The sequence below is a fragment of the Dipodomys spectabilis genome, unplaced genomic scaffold, assembly GCF_019054845.1.
Source record: "Dipodomys spectabilis isolate Male_0828 unplaced genomic scaffold, ASM1905484v1 ptg000096l, whole genome shotgun sequence".
In the NCBI taxonomy this organism is placed as follows: domain Eukaryota; kingdom Metazoa; phylum Chordata; class Mammalia; order Rodentia; family Heteromyidae; genus Dipodomys; species Dipodomys spectabilis.
In genome coordinates, this window is record NW_024870773.1 from 13,780,728 (window position 1) to 13,799,840 (window position 19,113).

Genomic DNA, 19,113 nt, shown 5'->3' on the forward strand with positions numbered 1-19,113 from the left:
TCACAGAATAGTAGGTGTGTGTGTGTGTGTGTGTGTGTGTGTGTGTGTGTGTGTGTGTGTGTGTGTGTTGGTACTGGGGCTTGAGCCCAGGGCCTTACTGGCTTAGATTTTGATAAGAGTCTCACAGGTTTGTCCACTGAGGCTGGCTTTCAATCATGATCCTTAGATCTCAGCCTCCCAAGTAGCTAGGATTACAGCTAGTGCTCACTTTATACAATATTTTCTTTCTTAAGCAGGAAAATTCTGACATTTATTCCATTTAATATTTTTCTTTTATTGTGCCAATGAACTGCCAAACTGGCCTGGTAACCGTGTACTTTTGTGTGAAATTTTTAAAAGGTGATACATCCAAAACTCCAAATGAGACTAGCTTGCTTATCCACTATAACCACATTGAGATCTCTTAGATTCCTTTTACATAGAACATTTGGTGAATCGGCTTACAGTACTGATCAAAAGATGAATAAAGAGTGTGCTATACTTACTGATCAACTTACAACATTCCAGGCGGAATCACGAATAAGAACGTTCCTGCAACAAGACTGTAAGTGCCGGGGTAATGGGAGGGGAGGTAGATGAATGAAAAGCAAACAGGAAAAAATAATACAGCAAGAAAACCCAATGTACATGTGTGAAGGATGTGGGAAATATGAAGTGAGTCTGTAGGAAGGCAAGAGAGGACAGAGAGAATGAGGGAAGGGATGACTCTGATCAAGAAGTACCAGACACTTAGATGGACATGTAAAGTGTAACTTCCTTGTGCACCTTTTTTTTTTAATTGTCAAGGTGATGTACAGAGGGGTTACAGTTACGTAAGTAAAGTAATATGTACATTTCTTGCCAAACTTGTTACCCCTTCCCTCATTTTTCTCCCACTTTTCCTCCCCTCCAATCCCTCTCCCAAAGTTGTATAGATCATTTCCAACATATTGTCTTGTGAATCTCTCTTGTACAACCTTTTGAAGTTCAGAAACAAACCAAATACTAACTCCTGAAGGAGATAGAGCCCCAAAGAAACCGAGTCTCCAAGTTACTGACAAGTCATCTCTCCAACTTTATATTCACACATCAGAAATTCCTGCACACCCGAGTTTAGAGCAGCACTACAGGTTATGGAATGAACCTAGCTGTCCAAAAGCTGCGTAGTGCAGACTCACAGCAGAGCATTAGTCAACTATAAAGAAGAAAGACATTATGTCACTTGCCAGAAAAATGGGTGAAACTGGAGATTATATCATATTAAGTGAGATGAAAGACATATTATATAATGAAATAATAATATGATAATGCATGATTATAAAAGAAGTAGTTGAAGGTATATAAATATATAAGGTAATATACATCATATATATATATATATATATATATATATATATATATATATATATATATATATATATATATATATATATGAACCCTACTAAAACTTTTAAATGGGTGCAATTGAAAGAGTAATATAGAGTGTGCATTTGAGCAAAGTATATTACATGAATTTGACCAAAGTGTATTTCATCCATGTGTATAAGTATCATAATAAAACCTGTATGTATAATCAATGTATGCTTATAAGACTTTTTGTCAGTTGTGGGACTTGAACTCAGGGCCTGGGCACTGTCCCTGAGCTTTATTGCTCAAGATTAGCACTCTCTCATTTTGAGCCACAGTGCCACTTCCAGTTTTCCTGCCTGGGCTGGCTTTGAACCATGATCCTCAGATCTCAGCCTCCTGAGTAGCTAGGATTATGTGTGTGAGCCACTGGTTCCTGGTGCTAACAAGGCTTTTAAAAAATATAAACAACTAAAGTAGATTCTCAACTCTGTGCTTTTTGATATTCAGTAGAGAATATGAACACCCCCACTTTCCCTGGGCAGAGTCCTTACACAGGATTCAGTGGTCAAAAAGATTATAAAGCATCTCCTGATTCTCAAATAAGGAAATGCAGTTATGACAATTCTGAGTGCTTTCTTTCTATGCCCTCAAATCAACAATTAAGAAACAAAGCAGACAATGAAAAAAAAGCTGTGTAGAGTATACAGACCCACACAGGGAAGAATTACCCTGAACTGGAATAGCAAATGAACCTTAGATGCCCCACCTTATAGATCTGAAAAAGCTGGGGAAGAATGTGGTGAGCTGGCAGCTCACACCTTTAATCCCAGCTATTCAGGAGACTGAGATCTGAGGATCACAGTTAGGAGCCAGCCCAGGCAGGAAAGCCTGTGACTCTTTTCTCCAATGATGCACCATCAAAGCCAGAAGTGGTGCTGTGGCTCAAGTAGTAGAACACTAGTCTTGAGTACAAAAGCTCAAGGACAGTGCCCATGCCCTGACCCTGAGTTAAAGCCACAGTATTCCCACTCACCTTCCCACCAAGATTGGAATTGGAGACAGTGTTTGGTAGAGTGTTTGTCAGGAGGTTGCTCCCCAACACAGAATAAAAGAGAAAGATCTAGCATGGGGTCAGGTTGCTGTCTAGAGTTAAGAGTTAGGACAGTAACTCAGCCTCTATGAGCCTAGGTTTTCTCTCTGAAGAGGTTGCGTGATGTAAGGAGCAATAACACATTTTCTAAAGTTGATGTCCCTTAGCTCTTCAACACTGGGAGTGTTAAATGACCTCCCTGCTAGCCAATTTCTTCATCTATAAAATGAGACTGACAATAGCACTATCAGCTAGATCTGCTACATTGTAGCACCAGGCAACCAGTTGCCATTCTGTTGCTACAATGAAATCAAAGGTTTGAATCAAGTATTTGAAATTGATTTTACTACCAACACTATGTATGTAGTGTTGCCTACCCTCACTCTGCGTAGCCTGGGAAGGAAATGCTAAAGACCAATAGAGGCATTTAGTCCCTAAAGCCCAAACCCTACATACTTTCCAAGTCCCGTGTGAAGCTGAGATTGTTGCCTGGGCTTTACTGAAAACCTAAGTTCTCAGTAACTAAACGAAGTTCTCTCACTAAACGAAGCACCCCTCATTTGGGGTGAGGGCGAAGGGAAGAACATTTTAAATGTTTTTCAGCATGACTTTGGTGGGGGGTGTGTGTGGAGGGAAATATTATAACAAAGAAAGAGAGAAAAGAGGCATTTCAAAGTAGGCTGAAGGACAGTGTGGGGAGTGGAGTGGAGGAGAGAAGGCCTGAATGGCACAAAAGGCGTCCTGGAACTTGAATATTACAAGTGGGAGATGCAGAAATAGAAGTACCCACGAGAAAGATGTGCAAACACATTTCAAAGACCCTTCAAAGGAGCGAAGATGGGTGAGCTAAGATCACTCTAGATCTGGAAGCCACCTCTGGTATCTCAAACTGTCTCCCATGTTGCATTTGGGTTTAAGGCATGCATGCCAGCAGCGTGCTAACTGCACCCACTCACCCACGATAGGCCACTGTCCAGGATGCCCTTCCTAGGAGTGCAGGTAGAAGTGTTCCAGCTCTACTCAACCACACCAGGCCTCCAGCAAGCAGATGACCTTTTTCCTCCAATCGACTTTGCAGCACTGTTTTCCTTTCTTCTGCAGGTGCCTTGAGTCTGCTGAGCTATAGTTTTTGTTCTCTCTGAGCAGAAATCAAGGCATGACAACAACCATGACCTCAGCCAGACTCCTCTCAGCCAAGGCTCCATTATTGAACCTTACAAGCGTAACTGCCGTGAATCACAACTGGTTTTCACTCACTCGAAAGAGATGAAGAATAAAAAAGAAGGCTTCAAGCGGAGTTTAAGCATTATGACGCCTGGTGGAAATGTTTGTAAGGACGATGAACAGAATGAGGTGAACTAGGGCGGGGCCACCGTGCTACCACTTCCTGTGCTGGAAGGAAATCAAGGAGAAAAGCATATGGGACAGCTTTGAAGGGCTGGCAGGTGTTTTTGGAGGCTTTAAAATAAATATAAATTATACATGTGTACACACACACGTGTTTTTCCCATGCTAAGGATCAAATCCTGGGTTTTATGCATTTTAGACAGGCATGCTATCACTAAACTATGAGAGAGAGAGAGAGAGAGAGAGAGAGAGAGAGAGAGAGAGATTTATTATATGGGTATGCGTGGGTCTGTATTAATCTCTTCTCACCAAAGATGTTTTCTTAAACCAAAGAAAGTCAGGTCTAAGGCATACAACTTGATGCCATGCTAGAAGAAGGGCTTCTCAATGATGATCATGCTGATGAGCCATTAGTATTTCCTAGGAATTATGCCAGGTGCTTCATGAGAAGTAACTATCGCCTCACCCAAACCCGATGAGGTAGGAACCACTTTGAGTCCTATTTTATGGAAAGAGAAAATTGTTACCCCCAGAAATCAATCTGAGATTTGAATCTAGATTTTAGTTTACAGACTGAACTATTTTTCTCCTCTGTGTGTGTGTGTGTGTGTGTGTGTGTATGTGTGTGTTACTAGAATTTGAACTCAGGGCCTTGTGCTTGCTACTTGAGCCATGTCTTTCACCCTTTTTTGCTTTCTTTGAATAGGGTCTTACATTTATTTATGCTGAGGCTGGCTTAGACTGTGATCCTCCTATTTATGCTTCCTGCATAGCTGATAATAGCATGCAACCATGCCCAGCATTCTTCTATCTTGGGGCTTAAACTCTGGGCCTGGATTCTGTTTCTGAGTTATCACTGTTTTTACTTATGGCTAGTGCTCCACCACTTGAGCCACAACTACACTTCTGGCTTCTTTTTTTTAGTGATTAATTGGGGATAAGAGTCTCATGGACTTTCCATGGCTTTGAACTGTGATCCTTACATCTCAGGCACTCTAGTAGCTAGGACTAGGTATGAGCTACCAGAGCCTGGCTCATGCTCAGCTTTTTAACTGACTTAACAAACTTCTTTTTCCCCAGCTGGCCTTGAATCACTACTCCCTCAATCTAAGCAATGGGAGTATAAGCATAAACCTACATACCCATTTTAGAGACTAATTTCTTAGGGACCACACAAGGGTTGTGATCTGATGAGCCCAGAACTACTCTAGTGATTAGCAGCTTAGGGGCCCTCTCCTTCTAGCTTAGAATAGGAAAGAGAACTGAAGATGTGCATGATCTGGAGTGTATCTCAGAAGGAGAGGTGTGGCCTCACTATCAAACCTGGGTTCTGAAAAGGAAGGAGTGGAGGGAGGGGCCACAGATTTCAGGCACATACACTTGACTTTCTAGGGTGATTCCACATGCAGCCGGAGCATCCATTTCTCCAGCCTCTGTGCAGCAACCCAGCATCCCAGACAATTCCCTTCTCCCCAAGAATTGCCTGTCCATGGACGATGGACATTCAAGGAAGATTCCCACATGATTTGCTCTTTGATTTTGCTTAGGGAGTATTTCTAGTGCAGCAACAGCAGCAGCAGCAAGCAACAACAAATCAATCATCTTGTAGACATACAGTAGAATCCTGAACTTAGGCTTAGGAAACAGAAACATTCTACCACTATGAAAACATCTGGTTATAAGAAAATTACCATGGACTCTAAAGATCTGTGGGTAAAAATAACTTGACCTGAAAGAGATGATAGTGGTCAGCCATGCCATATTTCAGAAGGCACAGAGTTGTAATCATATTTTTTATTATTAACACTCAGTTGTTTGAGGAATAGAGATTGTCTAGTAATTCTACATTACTTGTGGCTGGAGGGCACCTCAGGCCATGATGTGCTGTCTAGACCCTGATGTAGATCATTAAAACTCTCATAATAAGGTAGAGAAGGGGGGAATGGGCCAGGAAGAAAGGAGTCCTGAAATTCACCATGCCACACTACCCTCAGGATGGCCTCTACTTGGTCAATTCTCTGCTTAAAATCAAGGAATCCTGGCAAAAGCTTGAAACCCTTACTGTGTTCATTTAAGTCCTTCACCCCTTTCACACTTCCACCCGTGTCAAACTCATCTTTTTTTGTCAGTCATGGGGCTTGAACTCTGGGCCTGGGCTCTGTCCCTCAGCTCTTCATCTCAAGACTAGCACTCTATCACTTGAGGCACAGCACCACTTTTGGCTTTTTCTGTTTATGTGGTGCTGAGGAATCGAACCCAGGGCCTCATGCATGCAAGGCAAGCACTCTACCACTGAGCCACCTTCCCAGCCCTCAAACTCATTTTAACTTCAAGGTTGGAGAATGAGCAGCTCACACTGAAACTTCTAATTTAGTCTCAGACCACTGCAAACTCACAGTGAAAACAAAGCCAACCATCACAACTGTTTGGCCTGAGATGGCAGAGATTAAGACACTTTGTCAAAGTCAAAATCTGGGTATAGAGACCCAAACACAGATAGTGCCAGGTACTTTTTGTTTGTGACCATGTTGGCTTGTTTGTACCAAGTGCTGCTTGTTCTGATACAGTGTTTTCTCTAGCAAACCAAGGGGAACACTCTTTATGGTAAGTGTGCTTACCTTTCAAAATGACTGAATCAAAATGCTGTCTGGACTCCTCAACTAGTAATTCCCAGGACTGGTCCAATGATGCAGTGGAATGAGACAAAGAGGAAAGACTTTCAGGTCAAGAGCTCATGTCCAGCCTAATCTTACAGAAGTGTTAACCAAGAGCACACAGCTCTTGTGCAACAGAGTTATCCACTTGTTCTTTCTCAAAGCCAAGCCTGCTCAACTTTGATTACATGCTCAGTGCTCAGAGTCATGCCCCAGCCAGCAATATCATAACCACCCAGAGCTGCAAATTGAGATCTCAAACCTCACCCAGACAGAGGCAAAACCTACAGGGTACAAAGCGAGAGTGATCTATCTTTACCATAGATAAACCATCTAGCTAGTATGGATGCAGGTCAAAGTTTCATAATGATTGCACCATACAAACGTACCCTCTTATAGGAAGCTCTAAAGATAGCTAGAAAACAAATCTATTTCACTTTGAAGTCAAAGTGATAAAAATGATGATGATTGGGTGAGGCCATGGCCAAGGGCAACTACCAGTTTGTGTGTCAGGTATAAAAGAAAAGAAACATAGCTAGGTGCCAATGGCTCACGCTTGTAACCATAGCTACTCAGGAGGCTGAGATCTGAGGATCATAGTTCAAAACCAGCTTGGGCAGGAAAGTCTACGAGACTCTTATCTTCAATAAACCACCAGAAAACCAGAAATGGTGCTGTGGCTCAATTGGTAGAGCACCTGCCTTGAGCTGAAGAGCTGAGGGACAGTGCCCAAGCCTAGAGTTCAAGCCCCATGACCGACAAAAAAAAAAAAAAAAAAGGAAGAAAGAAAAGAAACATATGACTGAGTGCCATGAGTCACTTGGGTAGTAAAACAGTTCTTCTCTTTTCTATATCTGTGTGTGTGTGTGTATGTGTGTATAAACAAACAAATTTAATATATATTTATATGTAACTATATATAATAATATATAATACATATTATATAATATATACTCCTAAATAAGATATATAGATATATCTATATAATATACATTTATATATAATATATTATAGATAGTGTATCATATACTAATACATTGTACATAATATTAATAGTTATTAATATAATTATTAAAATTAATGATTAATATATTATTGTATATGTTATATATTACTTACAGTAGAGATGATAATTTATATATAAATCTGTTATATACTATATAAAACATAAACATATTTCATATGTTTATATTTATATATAATTATATATTATATAATGTATAATATATTATAGTATATGTTATATACTATAATATATACTATATGTTATATATTATATACTATAATATATATTATATATATACTATTATATATATATAATAGTATATATATATATATAATATAGTATACTATATAATATAGTATATATACTATATATATATATATATACTATATAATATAGTATATAGTATATATACTATAATATATATGATATATAATATAATGTATTATATTACATATTATATACTATATATATACTATATAATTATATACTATGATGTATAATATATATTGTATAGTATATATAATTATGTATCATTATATATAAATATAAATTATATATAGATTATATATAAATGATATATAATTATATGTAAATATATTATATATATTATATAAATATATATAATTATGTATATAATGATATATAAATTTCTATATAAATATATAAAAATATATTTGTATATATTTTATATATATATAATTATATATTAATTATATAATATTATACTATATATAATATATTTATATATTATATAAATATAAAACTATATATACTTATATATAAATCTATTTAGTATTTATAATACATACATTTTATATTATAAATACTATAAATTATATTATATATCATATATTGATATAAACATATGTTATGTGTAATTATATATGATATATATAAATTTATAATTATATATAATAAATTATACACATTTTAAATTATATATACTTTGTATATATAAGAGATTATATATAATTTTAAATATTTATATATAATTAAGAATACATATGTAATTTTAAAATAAGGGAAATATTGATCATGAAGTTTTCAAGGTAAAAAATGACTAAAGCCCAGGGTATTTTTTACTTTAATAACCTATATTATCAATGATGAATTTACTCATAAACTTAACAAATCCTATGTAGAGATCCATAGAAATATTATAGAACATAGCTCACTTATCAGTCATATTAGTTTTATCCATATAGTCTACTATGCAATCCATGAGAGTTTAAACATTAATGCACATTCAGATATAAGCTTCAGTTTCTTTTGTTTTGTTTATGCTTTTGTTTCCCGCACTTGCAAGGGACAGATCTCTTGTGGTGTCTCCCACTGGAGAATGCTGACATATTGTCACCCAGACTTAAAGACTGCTTCTTCATGAGCAATCCCCGGGGATGCTGCTTCCGTTGAAGTCTATCATGTGCAGCCTTTGTGAAAGGATGTGGAATCTGACATCCAGTCATAGAAGGTAAGACAAAGCATTGCTTGAAAACTAGACTTTATTGCATTTGTTCATGATGCAGTTTGCCTTTGCTTATAATTCCACAGGGAAAAGGTCTTACTGACATAAAAATGTTGTAACTGCTATCATATCCAACAGATATCTATGTACTTTAAATACTACAAATAAGCATATTTCCTAGAAAACAATATTTCAAGTTTATTAGAATTAATTAAGGATTTACTATGCACAAAAAAAGGCAAATAAAGAAGAAAGTTGCTGGGCGCCAGTGGCTCATGTCTGTAATCCTAGTTACTCAGGAGGCTGAGATCTGAAGATCACGGTTCAAAGCCAGCCCAGACAGGAAAGTCCGTGAAACTCTTATCTCCAATAAACCACTAGAAAACTGGATGTGGCGCTGTGGCTCAAGCGGTAGAGTGTTAGCCTTGAGCTGAAGAGTGCAGGGACAGCGCCCAAGCCTAGAGTTCAAGCCCCAGGACCAACAATAAAAAAAAGAGGAAGAAAGGAAGAAGGGAGGGAGGGAAGGAAGGAAGAACAGATAAAAGGAAGGAGGCTAAGAAGAAGAAAAGGAAGGCAGGAAGAGAGGAGAGAGATGGAGAGGGAAAGAAATGGAGGGAGCGAGATGGGGAGGGAAAGAGAAAGAGAAAGGGAGGGAGAGAGAAGGAAGGAGCAGGATCGAGGGAGAAAGGAAGAGAGGGAGAGAGAGGGGAACAAGTTTCCTCATAACATTAGAAACAACAACGAAAAATCTCAGTGAAGGACAACCTGACCTTTATGCTTTCAAAACCAAAAGTGAATTATAAGTTAATACGTTAATGAATTAAAAGATACGTAATTTAGCTCAATTTTTTTAAAAAAAAAACACCCTAATTTGCTAATCAGTACAGAGTACAGCAAAAGAAATGAGACCCTATCAATTCACTTCGGATGGATTTTGAGGACCTTAGCTTATATTTTAATATTTTGCTCATATATAGCCAAGAGCAGGAGAATGAGCCAACCTAGGATCAATCCAACGTTCTGCAGGAGAAACATCATCCAGGGCCGCTGCGTTTGAACATGAGTCATTTCAGGAAGCTAAAAAAAGAATGAAAAACCAGAATAAGATCCAGATATTTTCAACTGCTGGGAAAAGCCTGGTGGGAAAACATTGAGAGACTTGTTATTCAAAAGTTAATATCCTTAAAATTCCCAAAACAGTTACCCAGAAGCTTAGTAGCTCTTGTCATTGTATGTTAATGAGATGGTGGTTGGAAGGATCCAGGTATTGACAGGAGTCTTACATTGACTGAGCTGTCTGGTGAAACTGCACTCTTCTTACTTTTCTTCTCAGCAAATGTTTAGATGGGAAATAGATATGTGGAAGGTTTGCTTCCCCCCCACATTGTTCTATTAGGTTTATGGCACTGATAAATGAATTCGCTGCAAGGCATCTAGAATAGCTTGTTTTCAGAGAGCTGCCCAAGGTCTCCGTGACCTTTAGCACAGTAGAAGCATCATTTCCTAGGACTGGATTTTATTTTCAGAGACAAAAGGAAGTGATTTCATGTTTGTGAAATGCCTTCATGCCATTTAGAAGGAGAAGTTCATTCAGGAATCATGTGCAGGGCTACAGTGTGTTTCTGCCTTGTCTTAGCACAAATTTCTCACCACGGTAAGGGTTGCCATGGGTGAAATCTCTTACCACAAAATGATTTCAGAGGGAACCCATGGAAATTCCGTGGGCTGAGTTCCGGCTCAGGCCACTGTGGACTGGACATTTAGTGGCGCCATCTTGGCCACACTGACTTTTGGAGCAAATTTTTGTTACAAGGTCTCTACTTTCTACTGTCAGCTATTCAAGCTAGATCCCTGGCACCCACCAAATGTGCTACTAGGTGTCAACTGTACATCTGTCCCACCTATGAAATATGGGAAATATTTCCAAGCCATTGGCAATGTTCCCTGGGTCTAAAATCACCCATGGGAAAGAACTACTGATTATGTAACCTGCCATATAGAAGATCAATAGATAAAATATTCAAGGGCTATACAATGGGAAAACCAGCATGCATACATTTTCAAGGGCCTGCAGTGAAGCACTTTTGGATCCCTGTTTTGTGTTCTTGAAGAGGAAGGTACTTCTTTCTTTTAATTAGATAATTCAGTAAGATGTGGATTTGAGTTGTGACCTATTCATACCCCAGCAGTATTTAGTCCACTGGACTAAAAAACAAAGTAGACCCCAGAACTACCATTTTGAGTAGATGGCCTTAAAATTACTAGCCCTGTTTGTACTTTTCTGCTATGTTTGAATATGCTCCTTGAGAGAATTCCTGTATGACCCTTCAATTATTAGAATTATTTTAAAATGATACGTGGAAAAAAATCTATACACTGTGGGTGATACCTAATCCATTCCCAATTTTGTATGTGACAAAAGGAAGCTAAAGCACTGGATTTTAATTTTATATTTTACATATTTCTGACAAGTAGACAGGACTCTATGATGATTTGGTATTCATTCAGTTATTTGTGTTCTGGAAGCCTACCTCTCCTGCAGAGGCCTTTCAGAATGCCAAAGCTATGAAATATTATGCAACATGTACTTTATTTGCTTTTCATATATATCCACTTGTTTTTTCTTATTTTTTTTTCTATTTTCAGTCCTGGAGTTTTGAACTCAGGGTCTCACAATTGCCAGGTAGGTGCTCTACCACTAAGCGATGCCTCTAGCCTCATCTATCTTTCTCATATCTCCTCTTTCTTTACTCTTTATAACCCTGCATAAAAAATAACCATTAACTCTTTTTAGTTATGTGAAAACATTGGCTCAGGGAGGATGTGGCTAAGGTACAGCCATGTGATATTAAAGTAAGGACCAGAGAAGCCAGGTCAGCTCATTGAGGTCCTCAACATCCAATGACCTCCAAAGACCAGCTCTGGATCTGAAATTCATTCTTTCTAATTAGAAAAATCAAAATGGTACCCATGTCCACTTTGACATAAACACCATCACTAAAGGAAAATACAGTGAGAGAATAATATAACACATATACGATGTTTTGTGGACATTAAAGATATGGTACTAGTTCTGTGTTTTCAAGATTTGTAAAAAGCATGAAGACAGTTGCATCATAACATAGGAGCTTGGGTGACCTATCTTAACTACCTTTGCCCACATATGTGATTTGGTTTGGTAAGAAAATTCAGTTTAAGTTGCCTTGATTCTTTCCAGAATGGTAATGGATGAACACATAAATCAAAGTATCACTTAAACAAATAACAGAATAGCAGAGAATCCTGTAGAAATTCTTTCCAAAAGATACAAACAGAATGGCAAGGTTCAACCCATTATCTGACTACAGCTTTTCAGCAAACTCTGAACCTACGTAGGTAGGCCATCATTTCAGTCAAGTTTGAAGGAAAATAAAGGCCCATAGGAATTAACTGTCAAGGGCCTATAATTTTCCATCGGTTTTTCAAATGTCTGTGAAGAGTTTAATTGCTACCAATTCCTCTCTGGCTTTTAGTGAGAAAAGTCTCCTTTTATTCCAGGGTAGTAGAATTCTTTGCTGAGTGATTTTATAAATCTTAATTTTTGGTTTTTTTTTACACCAAAGCTCATGAGGGGATGAAATGAAGGCTAGAGTTAATTATCACTAAAGTATCGGGACAGGGGGAGAAGAATCTTATTCAGCAAGAATCTTATTCAGAAACAGTGCTAAGAGGAATGAACGGTTTTAGACTTCTTTCAGGAACTTTGAAATGCTGAAATAGACAACTAACTTATCTTTTAGTATTATGTTTAGAAATTTTCCTAACCCAAATCAATGGATGCAAAATATATGATACTTAAGAACGTGTCATTTTTCTGAGGTGGGGGATGGAAATCTTTACCTAAAATGCAGCTCTCTAGCCCGTATTTTTTTCAAAGTCTGAATCCAGCTATAGGTGAGAAATTCCTTAAAATGTACCACCGTCCACATAATCACGTGATTTATCCATAGACAACGGTCCCTCAAAGTTTTATTACCTAGTCAATACATTGTTGTGATAGATAACTTACTAAGTAGGATTTCTGTTATTAAACAGTGATATTAAGCATATGTTTTAAATTTGAGTCTGTCCCTTTGATTATAGTTAAGGAGAAGCTTTAAAATAAATGCTCATGGAGAAAATTAAGAGAACACCTTAGGAATGAATAAATGCAGATGGACACCTAATATCAGGTACTATGCAGCAGTTACAAAGCAGAAAGAGCCTGTCATAAAAATAGGGTGATAGGTGAAACACCCACTGGAACTAATAGATTGTCCCTCTTTCTTGCTCATTTGAGCTTCAGACTCCTGCCTCAACCAAAGATTTCTCTGTAATCTAAACCTGGTTTATTGTTGACATCATTAAAGACCCATTTCAATGTTTACCATCACCTGTATTTCATATATGGGCATTCTGAAGAAGAAAGGTTAGCATCCCATGTTTTAAGTCAAAGATAGCAGTCCTTGCATTAGTCAAAGTTTATGCCTATAATCCTAGACTGAAATCTAGAGGATCATATAGTTCAAAGCCAGCCTAGACAGAAAAGTCTGTGAGATAATGTCTCCAAAAACAATCAGCAAAATCTGGGCTGAGGAACAGTCTGCCAGCAAATGAGGTCCTGAGTTCAAACTCCACTATAATTTAAAAAATGTGACTCAAACATAAATATTCAATATTCATCCATTGAAGACGTTTGGTTATAGATTTTATGAGGGTGAAGAAGCTGTACTTGAAATACGTTGTCTCTCTCAGGAATGTAGCACTGGGCATCAATCTCTTCATACAGCTCCCTTGAGAATTGATGACATCTTCCTTTTCAAAGGGATTCTCAATGCTTATGTATTCACTGAGGCAGAGATGATTAGCATTTTATAAGCAGAATCATGTTTGAGAGAGATGAGCAAGAAGAAAGCTCAGAAATGTATCTTGAAGGGTTCCTTAACCACACTTCACTGGAAGGCTCACTTGCTCCACTGCTGTCACGTGGTCAGTGGCTTTCTTAGCTCTTGCAGAAGGCACATGTTTACATTTGGCATGAAGAGCTTCAATTCCTTGTTAGCACGTGCAAATTATGTGCTTGAAAAGTTCATCCCCAAGGCCTCCTGATCTCCTGTTCAGCTTAGCTGTTGTCATTCTATTCTCTCATGCACAAAGCTGATCAAATGAAAAATCACCTACTCTGCAGAGTTCAGGAGAGGTCACTGGGAGCACAGAGACTGGAGAGACAGAAGATGGATTGAAAGGACCATAGTTTATCAGAGTGGAAGCCCAGTAGGAGAAATGTCTGCTGGAGTCAGGGCCTGGATTGGAATGCTTGGCAGTGGTGAATGAATTTCTGGAAGTTTAGAGTAGGCAACTTTAAGATTATTTATTTGACTCATGGTTCTGAAAACTGGAAAATTCTAGATATGGCAAACCTCATCTAGTTAAGTCTTTCTTGTGGGTGGGACCCTCAACAGTGTCCTCAGGCAGTGTAGAACATTAATCTGGTGAGAGAGATCTTCTTAACATAGGTCTCACCTCCTCTTTTTAGAAACCCAGAGTTCTGCTGGAGCAGAGTCTCAATGGTAAGGCCTTACTTAACTTTAATTTCCTCACAAATAATTTACCATGGTTCAATTAGGTTTCTACCTTCTTAGTAAGTAACAACAAGAATTAAAGTTCAGCATGAACTTTGGTGAAGATAATCAAGCCAACATATCATCAAAGACTCAGTCCATGAAAGGAAGAATAGCTATCTACACTTCATTGGATTTTTTCTGAAAAAAAAAAAGTCTTTTTGGCAAATGACAATGTTCAGAGAATGAGAAGATAGTCACAAATTGAGAGAATTTTCAAAACGTATTCAATTGAGAATTGCCATCTAAAAAGATCAAGTAACTTAATAAAAAGTAGACAACTATTTGCAAAATGGGCCAAAAAAATTGAACAGATACCAAACAAGAAATATAGAGGAAAGATAATCATATGAAAATATGGCCAACATTATGTGTTATTAGGAAATTACAAATTCAAACAATGGGTTGCCATCAAATGCTTATCAGAAAGGCCAGAAATCCAAGATATTGACAATACCACGTGCTGGTGAACCTGAGGATTAACTGGAACACTTATTCATTGCCAATGGATATACTAAATGTTGCAACTATTCCGAAAGGCAGTTTGGTGGTGCCTTATAAAACTAAGCATACTTTTACCATGTGACCTAACAAACATGCAACCTGGTATTTATCCAAAGAGAAGGAAGGAAAGAAAGAAGGAAAGAAGGGAGGGAAGGAGGGAGGGAGGGAGGGAGGGAGGGAGGGAGAGAGAGAGAGAGAGAGAGAGAGAGAGAGAGAGAGAGAGAGAGAGAGAAAGAAAGAAAGAAAGAAAGAAAGAAAGAAAGAAAGAAAGAAAGAAAGAAAGAAAGAAAGAAAGAAAGAAGGAAGGAAGGAAGGAAGGAAGGAAGGAAGGAAGGAAAAAAGAAGAAAGGAAGGAGATAGAAAGGAAGGAAGGAAGGAAGAAACAAAGAAAGAAAGGAAGGAAGGAACTAAGGAAGGAGATAGAAAGGAAGAAAGAAAGAAACAAAGGAAGGAAGGAAGGAAGAGAAAGAAAGAAAGAAAGTAAGAAAGAAAAGAAAGAAGGAAAGGAAGGAAGGAAGGAAGGACATAGAAAGGAAGAAAGAAAGAAACAAAGGAAGGAAGAGAAAGAAAGAAAGAAAGGAAAGAAAGAAAGAAAGAAAAAGAAAAGAAAGAAGGAAAGGAAGGAAGGAAGGAAGGAAAGAAGGAAGGAAGGAAGGAAGGAAGGAAGAGGAAGAAGATCTTCACTAGCCATACAACGGACAAGGGTCTCATATCTAAAATATACCCAGAACTCAAGAGATTAAATCCCCCAACAGCAAATCCTCAAAGAAACAACTGCCAATAAATAAGTGGGTTAAAGACTTAAAGAGAAACTTCTCTGAAGAGGAAAGAAGGATGGCCAATAGACACATGAAGAAATGCTCAACCTCTCTAACCATAAAAGAAATGCAAATCAAAACAACATTGAGATACCACCTCACCCCAATTAGAATAGCTATAATCAAGAACTCTAATAACAACAGATGCTGGAGGGGATGTGGACAGAAGGGAACCCTACTGCATCATTTGGTGGGAGTGTAAACTTGTTCAACCACTTTGGAAAATAGTATGGAGGTTCCTCAAAAGACTCCACATAGAGCTCCCCTATGACCCAGCAATCCCACTTTTGGGCATTTACCCAAATGATCACAAACAAGACCATACTAAAGCTACCAGCACAACTATGTTTATTGCAGCATTATTTACCACAGCTAAGATATGGAACCAACCCAGATGCCCCTCAGTAGATGAATGGATCAAGAAAATGCGGTATATATACACAATGGAATTATGTGCCTCCATCAGAAAGAATGACATTGTTCCATTTGTTAGGAAATGGAAAGACTTGGAAAAAATTATATTAAGTGAAAAAATTATATTAAGTGAAGTAAGCCAGGCCCAAAGAAACATAGGTCCCATGGTTTCCCTTATTTGCAATAACTAGTATATGTCTGAGTCAACCAGAAAAGGTCAGATAAGTTAATGTTAGATGAAATGAACCCCAAGATAAGGACTCAAATGTTTTTTTTTCTTTCTTGCTATTGTTTCTAACATATAAATAAGATATTTCTTTGTTGCTTTATATCCCTCTCCCATGGTATCACCCCTGTTTTCACTGTATTTGATGTTGGTATAATTTGTGGAGAGGAAGGGAAAAAACAAATCGTTTAAATAGGGATACAGGTGGACCCATTGTAACAATGAGATGTACAAGACGTTAGGTTGAAAAATGAACTTTACAACTTTGGCACGGGGTCGGGGGGGGGAGGTGGGGGGGAGGATAGGGAGGGAGATGGGAAGGGATGGGAAGGAGAAACAAAGGAGGAGGCAACAATGCTTGATAAGAAAGGTACTCATTACCTTGCCCATGTAATTGTAACCCTTCTGCATGGAATTTTCACCAAAAGAAAGAAAGCAAGAAAGGAAGGAAGGATGGAAGGAAGGAAGGAAGGAAGGAAGGAAGGAAGGAAGGAAGGAAGGAAGGAAGGAAGGAAAAGAAAGAAAAGGAGGAAGGGAGAGAGAGGAAAGGAGGAAGGAAGGACAAAAGAAGGAAGGAAGGATGAAAGGAAGGAAGGAAAAAGGAAAAAAAGAGTGAGAATGAAAGAAAGGAAAAGAAAAAAGAAAGCTCATGTCCACACAAAAATTCCACAGAGGTAACCTAAATGTTGACATAAAAGCATTCAGCTTCATCCATAATGGCCAAAATTTGGAAATAATCAAGATGTTTCTCAATAGTTATATAGAGAAGCAAACTATGATGTTTCTGGACACTGGAATATCAGTCAGAACTAAATAGAAATGAGCTACCAATCTGGGAAGACATAGAGAAAATGTAAATATATATTATGAAGTGGAAGAAGTCATTCTGAAAAAGCAACATACTATGTGGCTATATATAACAAATCTAAAACAATGAAAATTATGGAGACAGAAAATGATAATGGTTGAGATGAACTGGAGAAACAGCAGGATGATGAGGCAGTACAACTCTCCCCTGAAAATATAGTGATAGACATGTGTCATCATATATTTGTCAAAACCCATAGAAAATATAATACCAAGAGTGAACCTTAATATAATCTATGGGCTTTGAGTCATAATGATGTCACACTGTGGGTTTGTGGAATATCACAGAATTAAATTGCTAGGTTCCGGATGTCCATGGGGGGCTGGGGGACTGGAAGCGTATGAGAATGTTGTTTGCCTTCTGATCCATTTTGCTGTGAACATGAAGTCCTTCTAGAACACTTAAAGTGTATTCACTTAAAATATCTAATGTTCTTCATTCACAAAAAGCAATTCAGAAAGGAAATCAAGAAAAAGTTCCCTGTACAATATCATCAAAAGAATATTATTCTTAGGAACAGAACTAAGAGATAAAAGTCATGTAGTGAAGAAAATAAAGCAAACCAACCCCTAGACATATTCCCAACCAAACTAAAGGTCAGGGCATATACATACATCACTCATAGTAGCCAAAAATGAAAATAACCCAAATGTTCACCAGAGGTGGAATAACAAAATGTGATTTATGCATACAATGACTATTATTTAGTCTTAAAAACAAATGAACATCTGGCATGTCATAACATGGTTGAACCTTGGCAACGTTACACCAAGTGAAACTCATGTGAAAGATTGTATGATAAGGAGTTTTCAGTACTCAGATTCATGGAGACAGAAAATAATGTTGAATTGCCTGGGGATGAAGGGAGAGGAAGGCGCTCTTACTGTTAGATGGGTACAGGGTTTGGGTCTGGAAAGGTGAAAAGGTTTTGGAGATGGAAAATGGTCATCATAACCTAACAGTGCACCTGACAGCCTTTGAAGAAGACACATAAAAATGGTTGAAATGATCAGTTTCATCACATGCGTAAATTGATTACAATAAACACATAAAGCTTTGTGTTGATGAGCAGTTGTTGGCTTGTCACAATTACACTGAGCTGCATGTGGGTGACATTTGAGAACAGAGGTGATAGAAGTGTTAGCTATTGCCTGGGAAGGATTCATTTTCCTAATTTACCCAAATTCTGGGTTTTGTTTGGTGCTCAAGAGTCCCAGAGTATAAACACAACTTTCCTGATTCAGAAACAACCCCAAACTATTTTCTGCTGAACTGCACTTTTTCTTTATCAAGTCTGTAGTCCTGTCTATTTCAAATTTCTTTGTGATTACCTTTGAAACAAGATGGCAGAAGTCTTTAAAGAGAGATGAGGTTTTATTAAGTACTGCCTCTCCATAGTATCTGGCAGGAGATGTCTTTCTAAAATATCCTGGAGAATGGAAATTTGTCTCTGGAATCTTTGCATAAAAATACTGCACCAATTCCCTCGAATATTGGCATAAGAATACTGTGTTCATTCTCACTTTGAACAATCTCCCACGCTTGCCAATAAAAGATGGGGAGTGGCTATCCTGAATTTATTACTTAAATTTCCCCTTCTTTTCTGACAGAATTCAATTTCTTCAGGGCTCCTTTTGAAATTCATGGAAAGAAGCTGTGAACATAAGGTCCTATTTTTGGAATTGTATGTTATTAGATTATGATGACTCAATGAAATCCTGAAACTGGCAAATTGGTTCTGGTTCACACTGGT

At 37.8% G+C, this 19,113-nt stretch overlaps 1 protein-coding gene across 3 annotated transcripts in view; it reads right to left on the reverse strand.

The window, feature by feature from the left end:
- Window positions 1-9,839: 9,839 nt before the first annotated feature.
- Slc39a12 (solute carrier family 39 member 12) overlaps window positions 9,840-19,113 on the reverse strand; it is a 60,410-nt gene continuing 51,136 nt past the window's right edge. For all 3 annotated transcript variants that reach the window (XM_042686290.1, XM_042686289.1, XM_042686288.1), the window contains one exon: window positions 9,840-9,968. In XM_042686290.1, coding sequence (XP_042542224.1) covers window positions 9,840-9,968 — 129 coding nt within the window. The remainder of the gene's footprint in view (window positions 9,969-19,113) is intronic.